Source organism: Nycticebus coucang, chromosome 11 (genome assembly GCF_027406575.1).
Source record: "Nycticebus coucang isolate mNycCou1 chromosome 11, mNycCou1.pri, whole genome shotgun sequence".
In the NCBI taxonomy this organism is placed as follows: domain Eukaryota; kingdom Metazoa; phylum Chordata; class Mammalia; order Primates; family Lorisidae; genus Nycticebus; species Nycticebus coucang.
Genome location: NC_069790.1, coordinates 75,199,778 through 75,226,215, shown reverse-complemented (window position 1 = coordinate 75,226,215; position 26,438 = coordinate 75,199,778). Strand labels below are relative to the sequence as shown.

The window sequence follows — 26,438 nt, the reverse complement described above, 5'->3', positions numbered from 1 at the left end:
AATTCACATTGACACTCTAATGTTGGCAACAAGCAAGTATGTAAATATCGTGTATATGAAGTAGATTCATAGCAGTGAAACCTATGCCTGTACATAGCGCATGTGGGTACAATAAATAGAAATGACGGGTGGATGAGCGCTTTAAAATTTCACATGCGGTAGGAGCTAGAGATTAATGTAGAGTAGACAGGGACGCTGCAAATGGATAGGGAAGTGACAGAGAAAGAGATGGACAGAGGATTGATTGCCACCTCAGCTACAGCAAACACAGCTTTTTGCACGATTCAAGAAAAGATTCTAAGACTTTAGAACAGGGGTCCTCAAACTGCGGCCCGCGGGCCACATGAGGTGGTGTGATTGTATTTGTTCCCATTTTGTTTTTTTACTTCAAAATAAGATATGTGCAGCGTGCATAGGAATTTGTTCATAGTTTTTTTTTTTAAACTATAGTCTGTCCCTCCAATGGTCTGAGGGACAGTGAATTGGCCCCCTGTTTAAAAAGTTTGAGGACGCCTGCTTTAGAAAGTACTATTGTAGGCTTGGCGCCCATACCACAGTGGTTAGATCGCCGGCCACATACACTGAGGCTGGCCGGTTCAAACCCTGCCCGGGCCAGCTAAACAATAAAATGACAACTGCAACAAAAAATAGCCGGGCATTGTGGCGGGCACCTGTAGTCCCAGCTATTTGGGAAGCTGAGGCAAGAGAATCATTTAAGCCCAAGAGTTTGAGGTTGCTGTGAGCTGTGATCTGTGATGCCACGGCACTCTACCGAGGGCGACATAATGACACTCTGTCTCAGAAAAAAAAAAGCACTATTGTAAATTAGTCACTAAAAATGTTCAATAGCTATGAGGATATTTGAGAAGTAGATGTTTGGTTAAAGAGAATGTAGATGTCTACCAGAAGCACTTCACTGTGGAAAATATTAGTAATGTATTTTCAGAAGCAAAAGGCATATTATATATTACAGTTTGGGGGCCTTTAATATGACAAACAATAAAAACATAATAAATTTAATGCTTTTTCTTTGTAATTCTCCATTGGAGAAATGATTTTTTTTTTTTTTTTTTTTTAGAAACAGAGTCTTACTTTATTGCCCTCAGTAAAGTGCCATGGCGTCATACAGCTCATAGCAACCTCCAACTCCTGGGCTTAGGCAATTCTCTTGCCTCAGACTCCCGAGTAGCTGGGACCACAGGCACCCACCACAACACCCAGCTATTTTTTGTTGCAGTTTGGCCGGGGCTGGGTTTGAACCACCACCCTCACTGAGCCACAGGCGCCACCCAATAAATTTAATTCTTATATGGAAACCATGAACACTACAAGTTCTGTCTACCCATCTCTATTTTTTTCTAACCAAAACACAGACTTAATCTAGAGACAACCGAATAAGGTCTTCCTTCCCAGCTGCAGCTAGGTGCTTGGTTAGCAATTGTATACCATGTTGTACCAATAACTGTTTTAAATTAATGTATGCATTTGTAAGTTTTAAGTCTAGTTTTTTATTCAACTACCTACTTTAAGTATGGCACTATGTTAACATGAGGGATCTTATGAGGACATATTTCCTATGTCTAAAGCTGTCTTATAAAGACAAGGATGCCTGTAAAAAGCAAAAGTGTGTGTCAGACAGAATAGCAGACGTGGCCCAGAGCCTGCATGTCCTAACTCAGTTTACCCTCAGCTCCAATCTCCAGACAGCCTTTCTTCAAAAAGACATTTATCCTTGTCCAGATGCATTCAGCTTGGAGCTGTTTGCAAAAAGTATGTATCATCAATATTACGGTTGTATTCGTGACCTCTTCATGTCACCTTTCAGAGAATAGAAGGTGTTTTAGGTGAAATACTCTACAAGATTTCCAGCATCATGAAAAGAGGACACATCGTTGAAAGTCAAAACTGTTTTCTTTGTGTAGGAAACCAGAGTTGTGAGGTATTCTCACGTGTAGAATGTAAAAGATAATATACATTTCATTAATGGAATTGAGTCACAAGGCTGGCTGCTTCTGGTTTGGGGTTGTATTACTATTATTATGGGTTTCCTGGTGAAAACTAGAAAACATGCTAGATAAATTCTAAAAGAACACCTGCTTCTATTTTTACTAAATTATGAACTTGGAAATTGTGGACTTTGGGAACAGAAAAGATAAAGGATGTATCTCCTTTAATACTTCCTGATTTTTGTGTAAAGATGACTTCTCCTGTGTTTTTCAGCAAAATCATGTTTGTTTTGCAAATTGGGAGCACGGCCCAGACGGACAGCTGCAACAGTGACCTGAGTGGCCCCCATGCCGTGGATAAGGCCGTGCTGCTGCAATACAGCGTCAACAACGGGATCACCTGGCAGGTCATCGCTCAGCACCAGCCAAAGGACTTCACACAAGCTCAGAGAGTATCTTATAATGTTCCCCTGTAAGTGGCCTGAATGGAAACGCATGGTCTCATTTACAGTTCCTGGGAATCACAGGATTTGAGGTAGAGGTTGAGTGAAGTGACTCAACCAATGCCACCAAAGTAGGTGCTGGGAGGACCAAGACTGAACCCAGATCTCCAAAGTTGTGTTATTATTTTCTTTTTTTTTTTAAGAGTCTCACTTTGTCCTCCTTGGTAGAATGCTGTGGCATCATCAAAGCTCACAGCTAACTCAAACTCTTGGGCTCAAGCAATCCTCATGCCATTCCTAAGTGGCTGGGACTACAGGTGCCTGCTATAAGCCCAGCAAAGGCATTTTTTTGCATGTCTGTTCCTTAAACCAATATTTCTAGTCCTTTAGAAACATTTTTGGGCTGGGTGCAGTAGCTCATCCCAGTAATCCTACCACTGTGGGAGGCTGAGGCCAGAAGATTGCTGGAGGCCAGGAGTTCAAGACCAGTCTGAGCAAGAGCAAGACCCCATCTCTATAAAAAATAGAAAAATTAGCCAGGCATTATGGGGGGCTTCTGTAGTCCCAGCTACTTCAGAGACTAAGCCAGGGCCATCACTTGAGCCCAAGAGTTTGTGGTGGTTGTGAGCTAGGATGAGGCTGTGGCACTCTAGCCAGCTGACAGAGTGAGGTTGTGTCTGAAAGAAAGAGAGAAGAAAGAAAACATCTTTTTATTTTTTGCTGGATAGCTAGTTTGAAAATGTACTGAGGACAAGCAGTCATGTCAGTTTTGCTCCACATTATAAGCCTAACTCCTGGTACAGCACCTGTCACACAGAAACCACTTCATGTTATTGACCAAATGTGTTACTCTTCCAGGTCCTACTAGGGTGAGGGGATGGAGGAATAGAAATGGAAAAGTTTTACAAGTCCTTGAGTAGCCCGTAAAATTTAATGCTGCTTAGAAGAGGTCTATCTCTAAGCAAATCTGGAATCTATGCCCAAAGCCTTATTGATTTAGATCCTGTTTTAATAATTTGATAAAATTATTATATTTGAACTCTAGAAGTCACATACCAGAAAGTTCTGTTTCCTAGTGTGTAATTGCTTTGTCCTTCTGTGACTCAGGGAGGCACGAATGAAAGGAGTTTTATTGCGCTGGTGGCAACCACGCCACAATGGAACAGGTCATGATCAGTGGGCTTTGGACCATGTGGAAGTCGTCCTGTGAGTATCTGATACATCGCATCCCATGTCCGTTTCCAGAAGGTCTGCAATTTCTTTGATATGGCATGGTCCTTAATTCAGTAAGAACTGTTCTTGATGAGAAGCCCCCACAGGACCACTTTAGCTCACACTCTTCAGCAACTGCTAGACAGAGCTGCTAGAAGTCGTCAGCAAAATAGCAAAGCCCCAAATATAATTAACATACCTTAGAAAACTTCAATAAGTAAAACAGCTATATTGGTTAAATTCAATAAAGCAAAAGTCTCCAGGTAAATGGGAAACAATGTTGTCTGCCTGATCTCAGCTGCCTTATAAAGTGGAAGGACGTCCTCAAAGAGGAAGGATCTGTATGGGGCGGTGTGCAGAGTACCCCTGGCTAATGTGCCCAATTACAAACACCTCTCTCAGGCACAGACCTGAGCCATTGTCCATTTGATGATGTGGTTGCAACTAGGATGAAGAATGTATAGCTTTAGATGCCTCCTGATCATTCCCAGCACCTGACAAATTAAAGGTGGTCCCATGGTTTCTCCTCTATTCTAAGGCTGTCAGCACTCCCACCCGGGGGGTTGACTGTTCCCTCACAGAGAGATGACTTGCTTTTTCTCTAACAATCTAGTTCCTGTAGAACTGGAACACTTATGTCTCGACGGGTTCGGACTGATGGCTCCAAGTGGTTGGCAAGGAGAGGCGAATCTTCTCGGTAGATAGGTTCAAATGTTCATTCTGTTTACCAAATACAAAATGAAATCAGTCCTATGGCTGATTTCAGTCATTTTGAAAGCAAATTTTAATGTTTTACTGGTAGGAAAGCTACCAGATTTGTTTTCTTTCGATCATAGCCATGAGCTGAATTGTTCAGTCTTGAGCTAGCCCTCGTCTGAGTTTTCACTGAGGCACCTGCTTGCATGGCATCCATATCAACCCCGACCCCAAGAGCAACCCGGTCCCTACACTAGCCTCCTGCGCACTCTGCTGCTTTTGGACAACTTGCTGGGCTCTGCCTCCACAAGAAAAAGTTGACGTTTACAGCAACAGTCCAGACTCATTTGAATCGAAATATGAGGCTGATGTTTTACTTAGATATTGGTTTCCTCAGACTTCATTATCCACAGAATAGAATACCCTGATCCCTAAAATGAATCCCTGTACAGGAAGGCCATAGAGAGCTATCCACATAGACCAAAAAACAACCCTGAAACCATTTTTGCCCCGGCTACTTTCCTTTCAGAGCAGGGCAACTCAATCTAATTAAATATCAGAATCACTTGAGAAGCTTTTGAAACCATCAACAAATACCCCAGGGCCGAGGCCCATCCCTCTGGGTGAGGATTTAAATTGCTCTGCAGTGGGAACTGAGCATCCCTTGATTTTAAAGGCACCTCGGGTGATTCAAATAAACTGGTTGAGACTCAAATTAGAGTCAATAACCACTTATCTTTCAAGTCTCTCGCCAAGACAGTTTGCGTTGCTGAGGCTTCCTGGGCCTGACAAATCACACCAACTCCTGGAAACTGCAGAATTTGACAGTCCTCAAAAGAAGGCAGAATATTAACACCGCCCTTTAGTAGACAAGAATTATTACCCAGCATACATTGGAGCAGGCATTTCTTCTCCCCCCACATTGTTAAGTCATTACAGTGATCTATTGTGGACTTCAGAGGCACATCATCCCCAGTAGTTTTCTCCTTTGCACTAAACTGAAAGAGGATGTCGAGTAGAAGTGTGACCATACTCGCGCATGTGAGTAGCCCCCTGGCAACTGAGAACTCTGCTTTCCACTCCCCGTGGTCCTGCTGTCTCAGAGGCCCGGAGCACCAGCAGGGAGCTTCACACACCTGGTGTTGGAGTTCACATTCCTAAGCAACTACCAGCATCATGATACTACGATAAGAATCAAATTCAGATTATGTGAAATACCAGAAACCTATTCTTTCTGGTATTTTTCTGGAGCTGTAATCTGTATTATAAAGATTCTTCTCTTCATTCAATCTCCAGAATTTTAAGACTTTGAAGAATTTACCCTCACTAGGCACCTGTCTGCTTTTACACTGAATTAGTGCCTAAACTCTCAGAGCACTAAAACATTTCCAATGAGAAAAGAGCATTGCCACACCTGCACAGTGTGAGTTATGTTCAAGTTATCTTTCAGTGAATACTTACAAACACATACTACCACATATTTTTTGATATTTGATATGCCTGTATCGTACATATAGTTTTAAAAGAAAATGCTCTTTAATGACTTTTCAAAAACTTGTCAAAATTTAAAGGAATTATTTTCCTTCCTTTTAGAAGAGAAGTAATACCTCACAAAGCCAAGTTCCATTGATGAGTTGTTTTAAAAAATACAATACTAATAAATTATACTTTCAGAATAATGATTTTGATGTCTTTGTCCGAGTCTTAGGATTCTTTTCATAAGAGTCACAAAAAGCTTTAAGGCATTCATTAATTTGGCACTATATAAAATAATTACTTCATTCATCTGTTGAACTTAAACAGAGTTTCAGAAAATTCAGAAAAATAATATATAATTTTCCAGACTGCCTTTCAACCATATAAGGCACAAAGAAGCCAGTCAAGGTTTATGTCACGATTCATAAATAACACCAATTATAACGTTGCTACATAGGATATATATTTAGAAATAGAGAGGTGGAATATTCCTATAAAGCCATAAGTAATTGAAAATATCCTAGCATTCTGGGAAGCTGAGGCAGGTGGATTGCTCGAGCTCAGGAATCTGAGACCAGCCTGAGCAAGAGTGAGACCCCGTCTCTACTAAAAATAGAAAAACTAGGCAGGCATTATGGTGGGCCCCTGTAGTCCCAGCTACTTGGGAGACTGAGGCAAGAGGATTGCTTGAGCCGAGGAGTTTGAGGTTGCCGTGAGCTATGGCACCATGGCACTCTACCCAGGGCAACGAGGGAGACTCCGTCTCAAAAAAAAAAAAGAAAGGGAAGAAAATATCCTCTTAATTGAAGCACTTGTTGCAGAACACTTGGTTATATGAACTAGTAACATGGACTCCTTGAGTGTAGAGGGGAGAAGAGCAGACTGAGGCGTGGATCTTAAGAGAGGCATGCCCTCGGTCACTGAATGCTGCAAACAGAGCACCTAATATGTTTTTGCAACTAATGGTTGGGGCATACATTTCACTTAAGAATTTTCAAAATGTGTTTTGCTTTTTAAGTGAAAGTTGGCCTTGATCTAGCTATATTGCCATAGTTTTGCTTTTGTGCATGTGCACCAAGGACACATGCTAAAAGCCCCTAGAGAGAAAAACTGTGGTCACGCATGGTATCTTACATTGAGTCTAACCTCAGTACTGCCCACATCAACCGAGAACATGTACGAGTTTGATGAAAACAAATTTCACACTTTTGAAAATATTTCAAGATTTAGAAGTTCATCCTAAATGAACAAGATACAGCCTCTATATTTATTTACATCAAAATATTAAGGGGTACAAATTGATGAGTGGGTAATATATTTTTAATTAAATGGTTTAATTATAAAATACAACATGTGGAAGGATTTGATTTTCATACATATGGATATACCGAATGACAAGCTCTGCACCATAAAAATAAAAACCACCCTTTCAGCATTAACAAGCAAAATCCCTCATGCTTGTTTGAGAGAGTAATCATCCCACTCTCCGTGTTTCCATTGCAACCTGCACAGAGAAAGCTCTTCATGATGATTAGCCCGAGCTAATCTGCCGGGTAACAGATGCACCAAGTTGACAGATCATATTTTCCAGCCTCACTAGCTTACAAAATGTCCTTATTCCCTAAAGTCTGAATGAGATACCATAATAAAATCATCGACAATAAGTGTCAGAAACCTACTTTCTCTGAATTCATTTGCTAGCACAGAATATTTGCTTTCCAGTGAATGTTTATGAATACATTTGGGCAGATCCCTCACAAGATCCATGCTGGTGGGGTTCTTCTTAGGATAAAAGAGGATTTGCTGTCTTAGCTCTGTTTGTGGGGTGCTCATACTTCTATCCTAAGAAGCTCCCTCACCCAACTACGCGTTTCATTCACACATCACATTTGCTGTGTACGTGTCGAAGTCACAACTTGTCATGTGTATAATGAAGTGGGCCAATTTTTGCATGTGTACCTTGAAAGCAAATCAGTAAAAAAAATTAGCCGTTGTGAATTGATTTACTAAAAAGAGAATTATTACCACATTTACTGAGAGCTAAAAACCAGTATGTTGCTAACTATGGCCTTAAATACATTTATCAGATTTTAATGAGTTCCATCATGACCATCCCTTCATGCTATTCATTATCAAGATACTGTCACGTTTTTGGCACAAATGATTTATGGGGATGAGTATATTACATTTGTTGCAAAGCATATTTATCTTCTATTAAATTTGTCTGCATTATCTGATATAGAAGACTTCTGTATTTTTAAAAGCCCATTCCTTAATGTATTCAGGAATTAACATTTCCTAAAATGTAAATAATCAAAAACTCAGATGATAAAATTAATAGTAGTTATTAAACTATTAATTTAATATTTATAATTTATATACAACATTTATGCCAAATGTAGTACTGTAGCTACATATGCCTTAACATATGGTTATGAGCAAATACTGCATGTTGCATTACATAGAAAAGTTAAATATATGTACATAGGGTATATAAGAATAAGAAATAACGTCTTTAATTTTTATTTTCAAAAGAGATGAAAAATCCTATATTGCGTCTAAACCTGATCAGACTTTTATGACTAATCACAGTGCTGCATGCATTGAAAGGCATTTTTTAACTTGTGTTATATTTCATTATTTGCTGTCATTGGTTTTCCACTAGTGTAAGGTAAGTCCTTCTTACTAAATCTGGGGAATCGTTTAATAGTTTCACCAAAGTTAACTGAGCAGTTTTGTAAAGACCTTTGTAACTGAAAAAAAAAAAAAAAACTATGGAAACAGTTATAAATGATACTGGGTTATGCTGGAACATTTGAAATCTATATCCATATAAACTCAGAGTCAGCCAAATTGGCTACAACAGCACAGGCCAAAGTGCTAATTAGCATCCCCTCACTGGGCAACAGCTTGGACTGAGCTTCTCCTCTTTGCCTGGCGCTGTGTTAGATGCCCTTGAAGTGCTCACAGTTTATCAATTTGTTATGAGGGGAAATGAAAATAGAAATTTGTGCAAAAGTTCTAGGAGCTCTGATTCAATGTCTTTCAAAAGACCTCCTATGCTGGAGATGTATGAGGATGCCTTGATTTATCAACTCTATTCTAAGTTAATAAACGGATTTGCAGAGGAGAATAGAGGTATTCATAACACATTTGAGCTCCAAATCTTGTCTGTAGGTAAGATTGACTACCTTTAATGTTTACATACATTTGTCCTCTAATTAAGATAACTTAAAAACTTACAGAAAGCAAAACGGTTATCATGTATTGAACATCTACATTTGATGCTAGAAGTTTTTATTTAATCCTTGTAACTTTCTAAGGTGTTATTATTCTCATCATCGTTTAGCAGAGAAAAGGAATATGAAATTGTTAGTATCTGTGAGGTATTTGCACCTACACTTATTTTTGTGTAGCCTCCCTGAGAGTGCATGGCCTTGAAAGTCAAGTGTGCAGCATCCTTTCTGCAGGGGAGCTCCATGGATTAGTTTGAATGGCAACTTCCCATCATATACTTGCCAATATTTCTCTGAAAGAGGTCCCACTGGATTCTTATTTCCACATTCTTATATTAATAATCATTATTTGTTATACCATATAATTTGATTATAAATTAATTATTGATCAGTAAAATTATCTAAAATTCTATGAGCTGAAATCACTTCTACCAATTCTAAATCTCTTCCATTTCCTTTAGAATCCATTAGAAAAGCAATCAAATTTTTCATAGTAGTAAATGAGCTAAGATCGTGTAAAGAGTAAAGAGTAACAATTTGATAGACACAGAGTTGCTAGTTCTTCAAAGATCTTGCAATATCCATACTTCCTATGCAGAAACAGGAAAGCATTTTATAATTCCATATGCCATCTTAGCCCCTAAACCCCCTCAGCAATAATGAAAATTTAAATTATCATTTCCAAGAAGAAATGAATGTTCATTCTTTTTTATTTTAATGACTTCCTCATAATGGGAGAATTTTTAAATGAACCTAGTTCTATCCAAAGCCAAAGCAAATGGATATGTCAGGTGGCGTCGCTGATGTGGGATAAATATTACCTGCTTCTATTGAACTTAAAAATTACTTATACTTAAAACTCCATTGTACCTATTATTATTTCAGTTAAAGTTTAGCTATAGGTCTACATGTTCAGAATCAAAACTGGGTTCACAAATAAGTTGCACAAAAAAATGTGTAAATATACCTCTTTAAACTTGTTGGAAATTCCCTTGATGCCCAGTCCTGTAAATTAGACATTTTAGAAGGGACAATAACTGTTTAGTAACCATGTCAACTTATTAAACAATCTCAGAAGCAGACAGCATTTTGGTATAGCTTCCCATGTTGCTGGATTTTAAAAGTCTTATAAACTAGAAAAAAATCTACCTCATTGGAGTCCAACCTAACTACCTGGAAAGATATTTATGTATCACATATGACATTACCAGTTAGTTTCAAGGGTGCTTTGAATGTGTGGCCATTTTTAATGTGACTATATAAACATTATAGGCATCTATAGCAAGCACATTAATCTGCATATCAACATTCTCAGGAATTCAAAAATGTGATACTGATAAAAACTTATGCAAAATTAGAGAGCATCTAGTGAATCAAAATGCTCCCTAAATTAGTTGTAAGCTTCTACCTTAGACCAAATTTTAGGGTATTAAAGATCTGCAACCTGATAATATTTAGTTTCTGACATATAAAGATTTTTAAGTCAGTTTCATAATAAGCAAGTAATTATATAGAGAAGTTGCTAGTTTAAAGCCTTTAAACACACACATCAACTTTATTAAAATTAAATGTTCCTTTATTCTCCTATATTGAGGTAACTTGCAAAGCAGTCTAGGCTGCACTAAATATCTTGAGTGTTCTAAGTTCTAATGTAAGATACTTTAACTTTTAAATTCTCTTTGAGTACCTTTTATCTTTAAACATGTTTTCAACAGAACAATTTTCATTGCTTTAACTTTGCAATTATTCCTTATAGTTAAAGAGTAATGATTTACAGCAGGAATCCAATCAGTAAGTCACTATAAGTTCAACAAACATGCCTTGACCACTCACGGTTCAGGCAGAGCCTCAGTGCTGCGGTGGGGCAGGGTGGGGGAGCTGGGAGACAGACCCAATGCCAACAGAAGTTTAGTTATTGAGACCCAAGATAGGAACACAAACTCCACTCAGAGCTGGAAATGAACACTATGAGAGTTCAAAGTAGAAAAAACAAATCGCTTCTGGAAGGGGTTAGAAGTAAAGAAAATGTGATACTAGAACAAGTAGAAATTTCGGAAGTGATGTTTGGGACTAGCCATTGAAGCTAGTAATAAAGACTCAAGGCAGATTTGAACAGAGCAGTCTGTATAGGAGAGTAGTAAAGGATAGGACAGCCTGGAGTAAACATGAACAGGTAGACTTAGATGTTGCTTCATAAGCAAGAGGATTATGCATAGTTTTCGAGTAAAGGGAAGCCAACATTTGAGAGAAAAATTGTTGAAACTGGTATGCAAAATCAGATGTATGTGTAGGAAGATACACATACATTCACACAATTAGGCATTCAGCTGTACTTTCTCAGCATTTTATGGTTTCTTTTTAGTGTTATGGTTTCTTTTTAGTGGCGTTGTCATAAGAAGGAGAGAATTGAGTTCAGAAAGCTAGTTTAGGGGCTGCTAAACTAGGGAAAGGACTACAAGATAACTTAGGAAGTTAGCAGGAAGACAGCAAGTGCCGGTCCCAAGATTTTTTGAATAAAAAGTAAGTGGATCAGATGGTGCCTGTGGCTCAAAGGAGTAGAGCGCCGGCCCCATATGCCGGAGGTGGTGGGTTCAAGCCCAGCCCCGGCCAAAAACTGCAAAAAAAAAAAAAAAAAAAAGCAACTGGATCATTTCCACTGATACATAGTACTCGATTAGTCCAATATATCAAGTCATTGTCTTTTTGTAACTCAATTTTACATAGGCAGCATTTAGCACTTATAGCAGCCAAATAAATAAAGGATACATTTCAACTCTGACATTGAAACTGATCAACTTAGTTGATAAATGTAACATTGTTACGTGGAAGGAGAAGGCTACCTAAAAACAAACCCTGATTGTTTTTGTATTTTTCTCTATGATGTCCTCAGATATATTTATTTCTATCTTATAGTTTCTGGCATTTGGATATTATTAAGAGTGGAAAGTTATAGCATTTTATGTTATAAAATATATATCAATTTGTCTATCTTTGCAGCAGGTTTTTAGCATAGATACTGTTGCTTTTTGATTATACATATCTGATGAAATGTAATTTATGCATTTTCCTTTGAGAGCTCTTATGGTAAATTTTATTGTCTAATGATCAAACGATAACATTCTCTTTGTTTTTAAATTTTCCTATATTGTACAAGGGCTCATTTGATACCGAGCATAACATGCTAGATAAGCAGCATCCTTTTACAGCTTGCTAGTCTTTTGTTGATTGATAACATAGAAGCTCACTCTGCTCAGTGAAAACTTACCCTTTGCCTCCTCTAACTCAGGCTCATGTCATATCAACCTTCATGGTAGAATCATGTGACATTACCCTTCACTTCATGCATTTTATTTTTCCATGGAATTAAGGAGGAAAGGCTTTGGGGCCCTGACTACATTCAAGAGTTTCCTTGATAAACTTGAAAACCGATGATAGGCTCATTCTCACAAGCCACAGATTGATGAAACATACAGATATGTTGTCACTCAGGTCAGCATGTGGGAGTGTAATTCTTTTCACTGGTGAAAAGATCATGATCCTTCTTAAAGTATATTTGCCAAAATGTTAGCAGCTGTGATTACCAATATTGTGCAATGTCATACAGACTCCTGAAATCCATCTTCAGTATTTTTATCAGCTTCCCATATAGTGTGCATGGATGTATGTATGTGTGTGGGGGTGTTTTGCACATACACTCATAATGTATTTTGCACAGATACCCATACATACAATTATATATTCAATTATACTTTTTTAGTATTTTCTGACCTCTTTTCAGTAGAGTGTCTCTTTGATAAGGCCATGTTGGAGGCTTATGATTTGAGGAAGACAATGGAATCCAACATTCTGGGAAAATCTTACTTCCTCATTTTGCGCCTGAGACTGGATAAATTAGGAGGTTAAACTGATTCGGCTATCAAGTTTGGGTTTTTTGTTTTTGTTTTTTAAGTTTTATGTGAGAATATTTCCCAAAGGAACCAGATTATCTTTCCTACTTGTTATAGATGTATTTAAATAAGGCAGTGGGTATAGTGCCTACTTCCACTAAAAGGACATCATCCAAGTACATAGTATATATTTTCAGGAAGGGTTCAAGAATAAAATAAAAATTTAATGTCCAAAACTGAAAAAAAAATCCAAAACTTTTTCGGTCCACTTTTGCTGTCAATCAAGAGAATTTACTATCATCTTTTCTGGTTCAGAGCTCACTCAAGAAAAGAAAGGTATTTCTTCAAGGCCTCAGGCAGTGAGGATAGGTGTGCCGTCAGTTACTCTGTCCCCGGGTGGTAGTGTCTGTGTGACCTATGTTAATCCTGAAAATTTTCAAATAACTACCAGGGTAATTTAGGGCCTAGCACGGATTGCGCTTCAATGATGGGACTTACGTGCTCTTTCTCCTTTCCCTCCCTGCCTGCACCCTTTTTGATTTTAATAGCACTCGAAAACAAAATTACATGATGAATTTTTCACGACAACATGGGCTCAGGCACTTCTACAACAGAAGACGAAGGTCACTTAGACGATACCCATGAAGAGTCAAAAAGTTTATTTTTTCTTCCAACATGCGATGTGTTGCTGTCCATTCTTTTAAATCTCGCACTGCTTCTGATATCAGGAAATAGCTGTGAAGGACTTGGTGATTCACTGAAAGCCCTTCTCAAGACCGAGTGTACACCACTTTCCCACACTGTGAACTAATGACAAGTGACTTATTTGCTCATAAGTAAATGTCTTCATGTTGATGTGTCTGTGAAAATTGTGATTCTGTTGTACTATCAGTTACAGTGGCAGTATTGAGAATAAGAAATAGTTTAACAGAAAAAATAAAGTTTAAGCACAAAAAATTTAAGAGATTTTATGTTTTAAATGCCATTTAGCACAGTATTTAACATTCTTGGTCACAGAGCTATTTAAGTGGGCTGTATTTCAGCGATGTATCATGTTTTATATGATTAAATTATCATTGTTTGTCCTTTACATATTCTCTTCTATGATATAACACATTGAAACTGTATTTACTTGTTATGTTGCAATATTTTGCTGCTGAATTTTGGGGCTACTTATATTCTGCAGAAAGTTAATTGAAATACCTATTCAAGAAGATAGTTGTAAAGATATTGTATCTCCTTTAATATACTCCTTAAAATGTATGTTGGTTTAGCGTTGTTTTGTGGATAAGAAAAATGCTTGACCTTCAAATATTTTCTACTTAAAAAATTGTGGATGAAGACCCTATCTCCCACGAAGGAGTTCCCATTTCCTTGTCTAAGATTTTTTTAAGTGTTCTGTGGCTGATTTACTAACAGTAACTGCCATTTTGTGTTTGTGGTAACAGAGTGATTTGTAAAACAGTGGATGTTTTTTCATCGTGTTCTCTTCGTGGATCGTTCCTTCCTGCGGGTCATGTTCATACCTTCTGATGAAGTTGTACCAACACCAGCAACATTACAATGGCCCTGTGGCCCTGAACTCTCTGTTAGTGTAACGGAAGGGTTGCACTCTAGGGTGAACCAAGCTAAAAAAGCCCATGCTTAAATAAAAAATTACATCCAAAAGCCATTTGAAATATATTTGTCTTCATTTTTAATTAAATTTTACGTAGGATTTGTAAGCTGTTTAGGGTGGGAAAAGATGGTGTCACATGGATACTGTATACTGGTTTTTTGTTTGTTTGTTTCATCATTGATAATAACAATTATGAAGCCACACTTCATTGACATTTCATTCATCAAATATCTATGAAGGAATACCATGTGCCAAGCACAGGAAAGGGCACTAGAGATGCAATGGTCAACAAAATAAGACACGTTCTCTGCTCAAAGGAAGTTCAGCTTAGTAGAGGAAGATATTTACCAACAATCACACAAATAAATTTACAGTTATAACTGTGTAAATGCCACATTAAGCAATAAACGTTCTTTTGATAAGCACCTATGAAATATCTACTACTAGATGAACAACTATAGTCCTACATGAGAGAAACGCAGAATTGGAGTCAAGTAGGGGAAAGGGAGGGAGGGGGCTCGATAAGCTCCCACCTGACAGGTACAATGCAGGGATATGTGGCACACCTCCTGGGCAAAGGACTCGGCTACAACTCGGCTGCAACTCGGCTGCGACCTAACAAATGCAAACAAGGTAACCCAATTGTATGCACCCTTATAATAATCTGAAATTTAAAAAATAAATAAATATCTAGTACTCTACCGAGATATTTTATTTGGGAAGCTATAATGAATAAAACATGGTTCCCTTCCTCAGTTTGTAGTCTAGGTAGGAATTCAGAAATGCCAACTAATACACACTATATGAAAAAAAGGTGCCACAGTAGAAGTAGATTTTAGAACAAATGGGCACAGAAAAAGAAAATATCTGGGAAAAACCTGCGCCTAATCATCATACTTGGTGGTAAAAACCTGACTGCTTTCCCCCTAAATTCAAAAACAAAACAAGAATATTAATTCTCACCACTTCTATTCAACATTGTACTAAAGATTCTAGCTAGAGCATTAAGGTTAAAAAAAGAAATAAAAGTCATCCAGATTCAAAGGTAAGAAATAAACTGTCTTTACTTGAAAACAGTCTTCTCACGTGTATAGGAAATCCCATGGAATCTATGAAAATCTAGTAGAACTAATAATTGAGTTTTTCAAGGTTACAGGATACGAGATCAATCGTATTTCCTCATTGTGAATGAGAATGTAAATTAATATAATCATTGTGAAAAATGATAGGAAGATTCCACAGAAAACTAAAAATAGAACTACAGTGCAACCCAGCAATCCCACTGTGGGTATATACTGAAAGGAACTGAAATCATATCAAAGGGATATCTACACTCTTATGGTCCCTACAGCACTAGTCACAATAGCCAAGACATCGAAACAACCTAAATATGCATCAGTGGATGAAGGGATAACGGAAATGTGGGGCAGATACACAACTGGATACCATTCAAGCTTTAAAAAATATCCCCCAGGTTCATCCCTGTTGTCCTGGGATGAACCTGGGCGTATTATGCCAAGTGAAGTAAGCTAGGCACAGAAAGATAAAACACTTTATGATCTCACCTAACGTGTGAAATCTGATGAAGTTGAACTCTGAGAAGTAGAGCTGTGCTTACCAGAGGCTGGGGGATAGAGATGGAGAGGAATAGACAGATATTGATGAAAGAATACAAACTTTCAGGTAGGAAGAATAAGTTTTGAGATCTATTGCACAACAAGGTAACTATAATCAATAATAATATATATTTTAAAATAACAATACTAGGTAAGCAACGTGATGGATATGTTAATTAGCTTGATTTAATCATGCCACATTGTACACACATATCAAAAATCACCTTGTGCCCCATGAATGCATACAATTATGATTTATTAATCAAATATAAATTTTTTAAAGTGAACATAAACTTACTTTCTTTAATTCCCCTTAAAGATTTAACATAAAAATGAATGTATGTTATGTATGGGAGAAAGTAATAAGAGAAGAGATTAATAATAAAGACAAAAATGCAAAGGAAGAAAAATTATCATTTGCTGACTATGTGATTTCAAATAAAACCTAAGGATAATAATTGAGGAACTGATACAAAAAAATAGCATAATACACTGAGGTGAATGATCACAAAATTACTAGATAAAAATCAATCTGTATTTTACAGTTAGCAAACTAGTTTTTGAATTTTTTTCAGCATTACTGAAGTATAATTAATAAATATATATATTTAAGCTATACAACTTGATGTTTTGATATAGGGGTACCTTGTGTAATGATTACAATCAAGCTACTTAACACATGTAGAATTTTGAGGGGTATGAAGACTTAAGGTCTATTAAACAAATGTCAAGTGTACAATACAGTGTCATTAACTATGGTCACAACTCCATGCATTAGATCTCCAGAACCTACAGATCTTCACCTTGAGTAACTGAAACTTTGTTCCCTTTGATCAACATCTTGTACCTCCCTCAGGCCCCAGCAACCACCATTCCACTCTCTGCTTCTGTGAGTTTGACTATTTTAGATTCCACATATAAATGAGATAGTATTTTTTAAATATAATTTATAATAGCATCATAAATATGAAATAGAGATAAATCTAGAAAGTTGTGTAGAAGACTATACACTGTAAACTACAATCTGTTGCTGAGAAAAATTAAAGACCTAAATAAATGAAGAAATATACTGTTCATGAGTTAGAAGTCTCAATGTGGGTAAGATGTCAGGTCTCCCCAAATTCATCTAAAGATTCTCTCCCAATCAAAATCTCTACAGACATATTTACAAAAGTTGGCAATTGATACTAAGATTCACAGGGAAATGCAAAAGACCAAGAATAGCACAAACAATTTTGAAAAAGAAGAAAATCAGAAGGCTAAACACTACTTTCTTCCAAAACTTATTATTTCAAAGCTAATCAGGACATGGCATCAAGACAGAGGACTAGATCACGTAGAGGCCAAACAGATGGAGACCTACATGGGCAACTCATTTTTCGTCAAAGGTACAGAGGCAATTCATTGGAGAAATTGAATTGAATTCTATTCATTAAGTTGGTTCAAATTAATGGAGTCATTGTTTTAAACAAATGGAGCTGGAACAATTGGATATTGATGCGCAAAAGAAAAAAGAAAGAACTTCCATCTATACGTTACAACATGTATAAAAATTAACTCAAAATGAATCACAGACCTAAATATACAACCTAAAACTGTAAAACTTCTAAAAGAAAGCAGAAGAGAAAGCATTGTGACCCAGGGTTGGTCAAAGATATCTTAGCTATTATGCCAAAAACACATCATTTGTTTTCTATTTTGGAACAAATTAAAATGTCATCAAAAGTAAACTCTTTCACAAGAGACTTCAAAGATAAGCCACAGACTGGGAGAGAATTTTTGCAAAACATATATCCATAATATATAAAGAATTCTCTCAAAACAAAAAAATAAAGCAAATAATCCAGTAAACAAAGTACAGGCAAAAAAATTGAACAGACACTTCACCAAAGAAAAGGAGGAAAATAGGCACATAAACTTCACCTCAACTGTGTTAGTCATGAGGAAAATGTAAACTAAAACCACATCGAGAAAGCACCAAACACCTAAGAGAATTGACAAAATCAAAGAGGCTAAGAATACCAAGTATGTAGAAGAACTAGGACTCTCCTGCGCTCCTGATGAGAATGTAAATCATACAAACTATTTTGGAAAACAGTTTGACAGGTTCTTTTTTTTTTTTTTTTTTGTAGAGACAGAGTCTCACTTTATCACCCTCGATAGAGTGCCATGGCATCACACAGCTCACAGCAACCTCCAACTCCTGGGCTTAAGCGATTCTCTTGCCTCAGCCTCCCGAGTAGCTGGGACTATAGGCGCCCGCCACAACGCCCGGCTATTTTTTGGTTTGCAGTTCAGCCGGGGCCGGGTTTGAACCCGCCACCCTCGGTATATGGGGCCGGCTCCCTACCGACTGAGCCACAGGCGCTGCCTGTTTGACAGGTTCTTAAAAAGCTAAATATACACCTAGTATAGGAATCATCTAGTCCACTCATAGATAGATACTCAAGAGAAATGAAAGCACGTACTCATAGTAGCTTTATCTGTAATAAGTGAGAAAAGGATGTACTAAATAATATATGGTACTAAGAAAATGTATTATTCAGCTGACAAAATAAAACTAGATCCTGGATGTACCTTTACACAAACATACAAGGTCTGACAATTAAGTTCATGAGCCCTTCCTAGAAAAAGTGCTATGTACCACACTGCTGAATGTCACTATGGTCACCCTCCCTTTTCACCTGATTGGCCCCCAGTGACTTTCTTTACCTGAAGATACAGGAAATACTGAAAGGAAGATATTTGGATGACATTCAGGATATCGAGGGTAAAATGATGGCAGTTTTAATGGCAATGCCAGAAAAAAAGAGTCCCAAAATTGCTTTCAAGGGGGGACTAGGTGCTGGTGTCAGTTCATAGCTCCCCAAGGGGAGTTCTTCAAAGTGACCGTAGTGATACTCAGCAGTGAGGTATGGAGCACTTTTTCTAGGATGTGTTTGCAAATTTGTCAGACTTCTTAAAATCGTCAATAAGTTAAGTTTTAACTGCTTTGCTTTCATATAAAACTGTTATATTAATAATTCTCAGTCTTCATATGAAGATCCAAATTATGTGAAGTCCAAAAGAAAAGAATAAGTAGGATTTGTCAAGCAGACTTGGTGGAGAAGTATATTCTAAAATTAGAGCAATATATACAAAAGCACGAAGTCAGAAACCTTGGCTCCTCTAGGGAGCCGCAGTTCCTTTGGATTTGGAAGGCTTACAGGGAGCAGCCTGAAAAGATGGGGGAGTCAGAAGTGAGAGATGGGCAGTGATTTCTAATACTAAAAAAATTCAGCCTGAACGAGGAGGCATTCACCGGGAAGCTATTAAAGGGTTTTAAGAGATGCCATTTGGTTAGTTTACTCTGGGCATTGCAGACCAGAGTGGAAAAAAAAGTCAAAAAAAGAAGCTAGAAGACTTGAACTAATAGGTAGGTCTGAAACAACAGCTGAGGAATTTTAAGTTGCCTGACAAGAATCTTACTAAGGATTCATACTTCTCCCAAGTAACTACAAACTGCTCACATATAAAATATAGTAGTAAAGACAAAAAGTGACTACGTATTTATTTATTGTGCAGGGGGGGAAATGGCTGCTTTTGAAAGAATTCCGGTTCAGAGGTGAGAGTCTGCCATCATTACTGCATCTGCTTTGTCCTTTGGTTGCTTATTATGAATAAATTTTTACAGTTGTTTCTTTTCTGATCTAACATGGCTGGAAATTGATGCTGTCTGTGTAGACTTGGGAGACTGCTATGACAATGAGAAAGTCGGCCACCCTACGGGGGCCTTATTACCTGATTCGGTGTCTGGACCACTGTCCCAGAACTCAAGCCATTACAGCAGAGAAAGAGAAGAGAAGTCTGAAAAATACAACATTTTATGGAGAGAGTGCTGGTGGAATAGTATACGGAGATATATAAATGAATAAAAGGAATGAAAATGTGTGTAAGAAATGTTGCCTCAGTAAACCAACACCAAAGGTTTACAACAGCCCCTTGTCATTGCTATCCATCCAAAATAGAAGGTTGTGACAAGTTAGACATTTTTAAATACCTCTACAATCCCCGATATAGTAACTAAACAGTTCCCTTCAAGGCTAAAGAGAAGATCGCTCCTAATTCTAATGTAATTCCTTTCACATTGATACTTAGTTGATGTGAAGTTCATTCTTTGCTCCGCCTTAAATTTCCTAACTGTAACAGAATATTTACAGTCTAGTACCTTCTGTGTTCAGAGCTTGATAAAACAGCCAAGGAGAAAAGCTGTCTTTGGGACTCTCTCCCTAAGTCAATACCCCCATGCAAGCAGAACCCTGCCCAAATTCCCACCCCACAGATAACCAGCTTGAGTCCCAAGCCTGCAGCTTAACCAGCTGTCATACTGGAGAGGCAAACAGGAAGTGGGATTTAATGGAAGCCAGCCTCTGTGGTAGGCATTCACATAACTCATTTCGCAAAAACTGACGTCTATGCTTCCGGTTCTACAATGGTGGCTAGAGACAAGCCGGCTTCTCCCACCCCACAAAAAAAACACAAAAACAAATATACAGCTCTGGGATCTTCAGCAACAGCCTAGACCTCAAGCATGAGGATGAGACAGTTTCCGGGGCCACAAAAAAGTGGATAAACTGTAAGCAGACAGTGTGAGGACCAGACCCACCCCCCTATTCTGCCAGATCCCAACATGTGGAAAATCTCGCAACTCATGGCTCCTGCACTGAAAAAAGTGAAATTGAGGTGCTCAGCTAGCTTCTCCACTTGCGTGAACTCCCTGGCAGGAGACCTAGCCTTGCCTTAACCCACAAGTAGCATGGTGACTGCCCACAGGGAGAAAGACGCCAAAGGACAAGCAAAGACCGATGGGAGAGGCAGGACTGCTCAGTACCTCAGCCAAAGGAGATGCCAAATAAGAGCGCTGTGCAGCGAGGTAGATTCTCCAGACCCCCGGGGGCACAAACCCGCAGGGTTGTAACTCTCAGCTGGGATAATCCCTTTGGGACCTCCCCCGTTTGAGACAGGCGTGTTCCCACTGTTGACTAGAGCCAAGATGACCCTGGGCCTACGGTGCCACCTACAGCTGAAAAGGAGGCAGTGACTGACTCGTGAAGATTTTTTAAGCGAATACGCAGAAGGTAACAACAAAAAAAGAGGGTGCTAAAACATGTATACATATTTTAAGAAAGAAAAAACTATATTAATATTGTAATATTCAAGTCACATTTGAAGTCGCAATTACAAAAGAAGATACAATATACAAGATAACAAATATCAGTATATATTATCACAATTTTAATACTTTTTTTTCTTTCTTAAAATGTGTGTACCTTTTTTGGCACCCTGTGTATTAATACTCAACAAAAAACAAACAAGCTGGACAGAGAAAATTGGAATAAATAATCCTTCGATCGAAAGCCATAGACATGTACCCACAAGAAACATCGGCAAACAGGAAACCATGTCCTCCCCATAAGGACAAAGCAAAAATTCCAGTGACAGACACTAACAAAATGCTGATTTATTTGTCATCTCTGAAAACAAGAATTCAAAATAGCAATTTTAAGAAATGCTAGTGATCTCTAAGATAACATAAAAAAGGAATTCATATATTTACCAGAGAAGTTTAACAAAGAGATTGAAAAAAATTTTTTAATTGGGGATTCATTGAAGGTACAAGATGTGTCTCACACTGAGACCCCACCCTCTCCCTCCTTCCCTCTCTCTGCTCTCCCCTTCCCCACCCCCCACCCACCATGTCATTGTCATTAATTGTCCTCAAATCAAGATTGAATGCATAGGATTTGTGCTTCTCCATTCTTGTGATGCTTTACTAAGAATGATGTGTTCTATTTCCATCCCCGTTAATACAAATGCTATGAAGTCTCCATTTGTTTAATGGCTGAATAATATTCCCTGGTGTACATATACCACAGCTTGTTAATCCATTCCTGGGTTGGTGGGCATTTAGGCTGTTTCCACATTTTGGTGATTGTAAATTGAGCTGCAATAAACAGTCTAGTACAAGTGTCCTTATGATAAAAGGATTTTTTTCCTTCTGGGTAGATGCCCAGTAATGGGATTGCAGGATCAAATGGGAGGTCTAGCTTGAGTGCTTTGAGGTTTCTCCATACTTCCTTCCAGAAAGGTTGTACTAGTTTGCAGTCCCACCAGCAGTGTAAAAGTGTTCCCTTCTCTCCATATCCACGCCAGCATCTGCAGTTTTGAGACTTCGTGATGTGGGCCATTCTCATTGGGGTTAGATGCTATCTCAGGGATGTTTTGATTTGCATTTCTCTAATAATTAAGGGTGATGAGCATTTTTTCATATGTTTGTTAGCCATTCGTCTGTCTTCTTGAGGGAAAGTTCTGTTCATCTCTCTTCCCCATTGATATATGGGATTATTGGCTTTTTTCATGTGGGTTAATTTAAGTTCTCTATAAATGCTAGTTATTAAGTTTCTGTCTGATTCAAAATATGCAAATATCCTTTCCCAATGTGTAGGCTGTCTGTGTGCTTTGGTTGTGGTCTCCTTAGCTGTACAGAAGCTTTTCAGTTTAATTAAGTCCCATTCGCTTATTTTGGTTGTTATTGCAATTGCCATGTCAGTCTTCTTCAAATAGTCTTTCCCCAGGCCGATATCTTCCAGTGTTTTTCCTATGCTTTCTTTGAGGATTCTGATCGTATAATGCCTTAAATTTAAGTCCTTTATCCATAATGAATCAATTTTTGTGAGTGGAGAGAGGTGCGGGTCCAGTTTCAGTTTTTTTGCGTGTGGATATCCAGTTCTCCCAGCACCATTTATTGAATAGGGAGTCTTTCCCCAGTGTATGTTCTTGTTTTGTTTATCGAAGATTAGGTGATTATAAGTTGTTAATTTCATTTCCTAGTTTTCTATTGACTCCAAATGTCTATGTCTCTGTTTTTATGCTAGTACCATGCTGTCTTGACCACTATTGCCTTGTATTACAGCCTAAAATCTGGTATGCTGATGCCCTCAGCTTTGTTTTTATTACCACGAACTGCCTTAGCTATATAAGGTTTTTTTGGGTTCCATACAAAATGCAGAATCCTTTTTTCCAAGTCTTGAATGTATGATGTTGGTACTTTAATAGGGATGGCTTTGAATTGGAAGATTGCTTTGGGAAGTATAGACTTTTTTTTTGGAGATAGAGCCTCAAGCTGTTGCTCTGGGTAGAGTGCTATGGCATCACAGCTCACAACAACTTCCAACTCCTGGGTTCAAGTGATTCTCCTGCCTCCACCTCCCAAGTAGCTGGGACCACAGGTGCCCACCACAACGCCTGGCTATTTTTTGGTTACAGCCATTATTGTTTTTTGGTGGGCCTGGGCTGGATTCAAACCCGCCAGCTCAGGTGTATGTGGCTGGTGCCTTAGCCTCTTGAGCCACAGGCACCAAGCCATGGGAAGTATAGACATTTTAACAATGTTGATTCTTCCCAGCCATGAGCATGGTATGTTCTTCCATTTGTTAATACTCTCTGCTATTTTCTTTCTTAGGGTTTCATCATTTTCTTTATAGGAGTCCTTCACCTCTTTTGTTAGGTATATTCCTAGGTATTTCATTTTCTTTGAAACTATGGTGATGGGAAGTTGTGTCCTTAATTAGCTTCTCATCTTAGCTGTTATTGGCATATACAAAGGCTACTGACTTGCGGACATTGCTTTTATATCCTGAGACATTACTGTTTTGATGACTTCCAGGAATCTTGTGGTTGAGTCTTTGGGATTCTCTAAGATCATGTCCTCAGCAAAGAGGGAGAGTTTGACCTCCTCTGCTTCCATTTGGATGCCCTTTATTTCCTTGTCTTGCCTAATTGTATTGGCTAGAACTTCCAGCACTATGTTGAATAGTAAAGGTGACAGAGGACAACCTTGTCTGCTTCTAGTTCTAAGTGGAAAAACTTTCAGTTTAGCTCCATTCCGTAAAATATTAGCTGTGGGTTTGTCATAGATAAGCCCTGGCAGGGAATGAGAGGATTGTAAGATCACAGGTACTCCTAATTCAACACCAGGTATAGTGAAGTCTCACGTTTCTGCCCTCTTCTCCCATCCCAACATTAGTTCGCTGTTACCGCCTTAGTCTCCATTGCGGAGAGACTCTAGATGCACAGCACTCAACCTCGCAGTTTATACTGCAGGTACACGTGTTCCAGGTGCACTCACATTCCATTCAATTCAGTTACCTTCACTTACTCCAACCTCGTTGTTCTATACCAACCCTGCCCCCACCCCACGGTGGTGTCATGTGACTCCCACCCACCCCCAAAGTTTAGATAGGGCTCTCCCTTTTGTTTTTCTCCAGAACACAACTGTGTTGCCTCTACCTACTTGTAGATTAGGTATTTGTTCTGAGGGAAAAAAGAGACTTGGACTTTACCAAGTTTACTCAAGTTGATATCCTTCTAATTATCTAGCCTGGATACTGCCCACACCTAGAAGGCCATACTTACCTTAGTTCATGGCAATGTATGAGGCATAACGTTTATATAGTTTCCCAAGCACGTGGTAGTTGGAAACCACAAGAAAGTGCTCCTCACTCTCAGAGGGAGAGGTGATCTGTTTCTAATGTCCATTCAGTGTGTGTTCTCTTCCCTTGGGTATCTGCCTGTTACCCACCCTTCTCAGGAAGGACCACCAGCACAAAGGGCTGTGTATGTCAAGTCAAATAAGTACAGTCCTCATTGCCCTGGTGCCTGTGATCACCCTGTGCACAGAATGAAAAACAAACGTTCTGGAAAGGATCCTTGATTCTCCCACAAACTGTCCCTGGGACTGGTCACTAGCTCTGGATGGCATTCCAACAATGGTCACTTCTCTCAAAGCACACACACACCAGCATCACAATGCCGGGTTCCCATGGATGTCACAACTTCCCAGCTGTCGATGATGTGGTCATAGCCCTCAGTACTACTCAGCAGAGACTTAGGATTGTATTAGCGAAAAGCCCCACTCCTGAGTCTTGGGGTCATATTTTTTGTTTTGGGTTTTTTTGTGGTTTTTGGCCGGGGCTGGGTTTGAACCCACCACCTCCGGTATATGGGGCCATCACCCTACTCACTGAGCCACAGGTGCCATATTTTTCTACCATGTTGATGGGAGACTGCTGGCTTCCCCCAACCACCAGAAGCACTTCATTGGCTCCTGGATGAGCCCTTGTCCTGACTCAGAAGTTCAGGCCTCAGATGAAACTTCTTTGCTTCACCAACTAGATAGATCCCTGCACTGTAAACTACAGTGGGTGAAAGGCTGGGCACCTGTCACATTTGTGGTATGCCTCGTTGTCAGCAGGGGCACCCGCACGCACACTGTAGCAGAGCAGGCCAGGGTTCTTCTCGCCCCTTTTTGGCATGCTTCACCCAGCTAATGACAGCCTCCAACTGGTTCTTCAGAATCTACCTAAATTTCATCACACTTGATTAGCTTTTCCACCTCTCCTTGACTTAGAAGAATGAACTCTTCCTGCTGCACCCCTTCAGGAAAATGCTTTTGGTTAAAAACCTCAGCTGCTTGCATCAGGTCATTAACACAATTGTGGGTTTCAGCAAAATCCCTGATAACCAGGCAATTAGAAGGGTCCAACTGGCTTTCTGAGAACTCACAGCAGGCTTGCTTCACACCTTTCAGCTGAAGCAGACAGGCTGCAGGGAGCAGTTCTTGTACATTTTCTACCGTCACATGTACTGTTTCTGTTTCATGGTAAAGGCAGTTAAACCTTGGATGTCAACATAAGGTTTCCCCTTCTCTGAAAGCTCACTAGTGAACATGGCACAGAAGTAATTGCTACAGGCAGCCAGCACAATCCGATGAGCAGGGAAGTCTTTCCGCTTTACCCTTAATGTCACATCAGACAGGGAATTGCTCTTCCTCAGTGAGTTCATTGAGTTGAGGATGGGTTTAGCGTGAGTGTTTGTCATTATGTTTTTTTTGGCCATAATGTCTCTCATCAAGTATTATGGAGAAAGAAAAAAAGGGGTCTTTAGATGCCAAAGCTTGGTCCCCACGCCCCTCACTAGCCTGTGGAGATGGTGGCAGGGTTGGGGAGGACATGGGGCCACGAGGTGGCTTAGGAGGAGCTGAAGCACTGCTGCCCTGTCCCAGAGGTTTTGGAGCTGTCCCTGTAATTCTCCAGGTTCTAGTCCCTTCCGCCTCCCTTCTCCCCCTTCCTCTACCACTCTGCCCCCTCCCCATGCCCTCGTTTCCACACCCCACCTTGTATTAGCTCATCTACCGCCTTCATATCAGAATTGAGTACATAGGATTCTTGCTTCTCCATTCTTGTGATGCTTTACTAAGAAGAATGTGTT

At 39.0% G+C, this 26,438-nt stretch overlaps 1 protein-coding gene and 2 pseudogenes across 1 annotated transcript in view; 1 reads left to right on the top strand and 2 right to left on the bottom strand.

Annotated features, from left to right (window-relative positions):
• The window catches only part of RELN (reelin), a 533,405-nt gene extending 518,839 nt beyond the window's left edge, over nt 1-14,566 (top strand). Inside the window, exons 62-64 of the mRNA XM_053609340.1 lie at nt 2,221-2,418; nt 3,497-3,595; nt 13,445-14,566. Of these exons, the coding sequence (XP_053465315.1) occupies nt 2,221-2,418; nt 3,497-3,595; nt 13,445-13,541 (394 nt within the window). The 3' untranslated portion in view covers nt 13,542-14,566. The remainder of the gene's footprint in view (nt 1-2,220; nt 2,419-3,496; nt 3,596-13,444) is intronic.
• Nucleotides 2,040-2,095, bottom strand: LOC128560586 (uncharacterized; annotated as a pseudogene).
• An 832-nt stretch (nt 14,567-15,398) lies between the features above and the next one.
• Nucleotides 15,399-26,078, bottom strand: LOC128598339 (kelch-like protein 12; annotated as a pseudogene).
• Between the last annotated feature and the right edge of the window lie 360 nt (nt 26,079-26,438).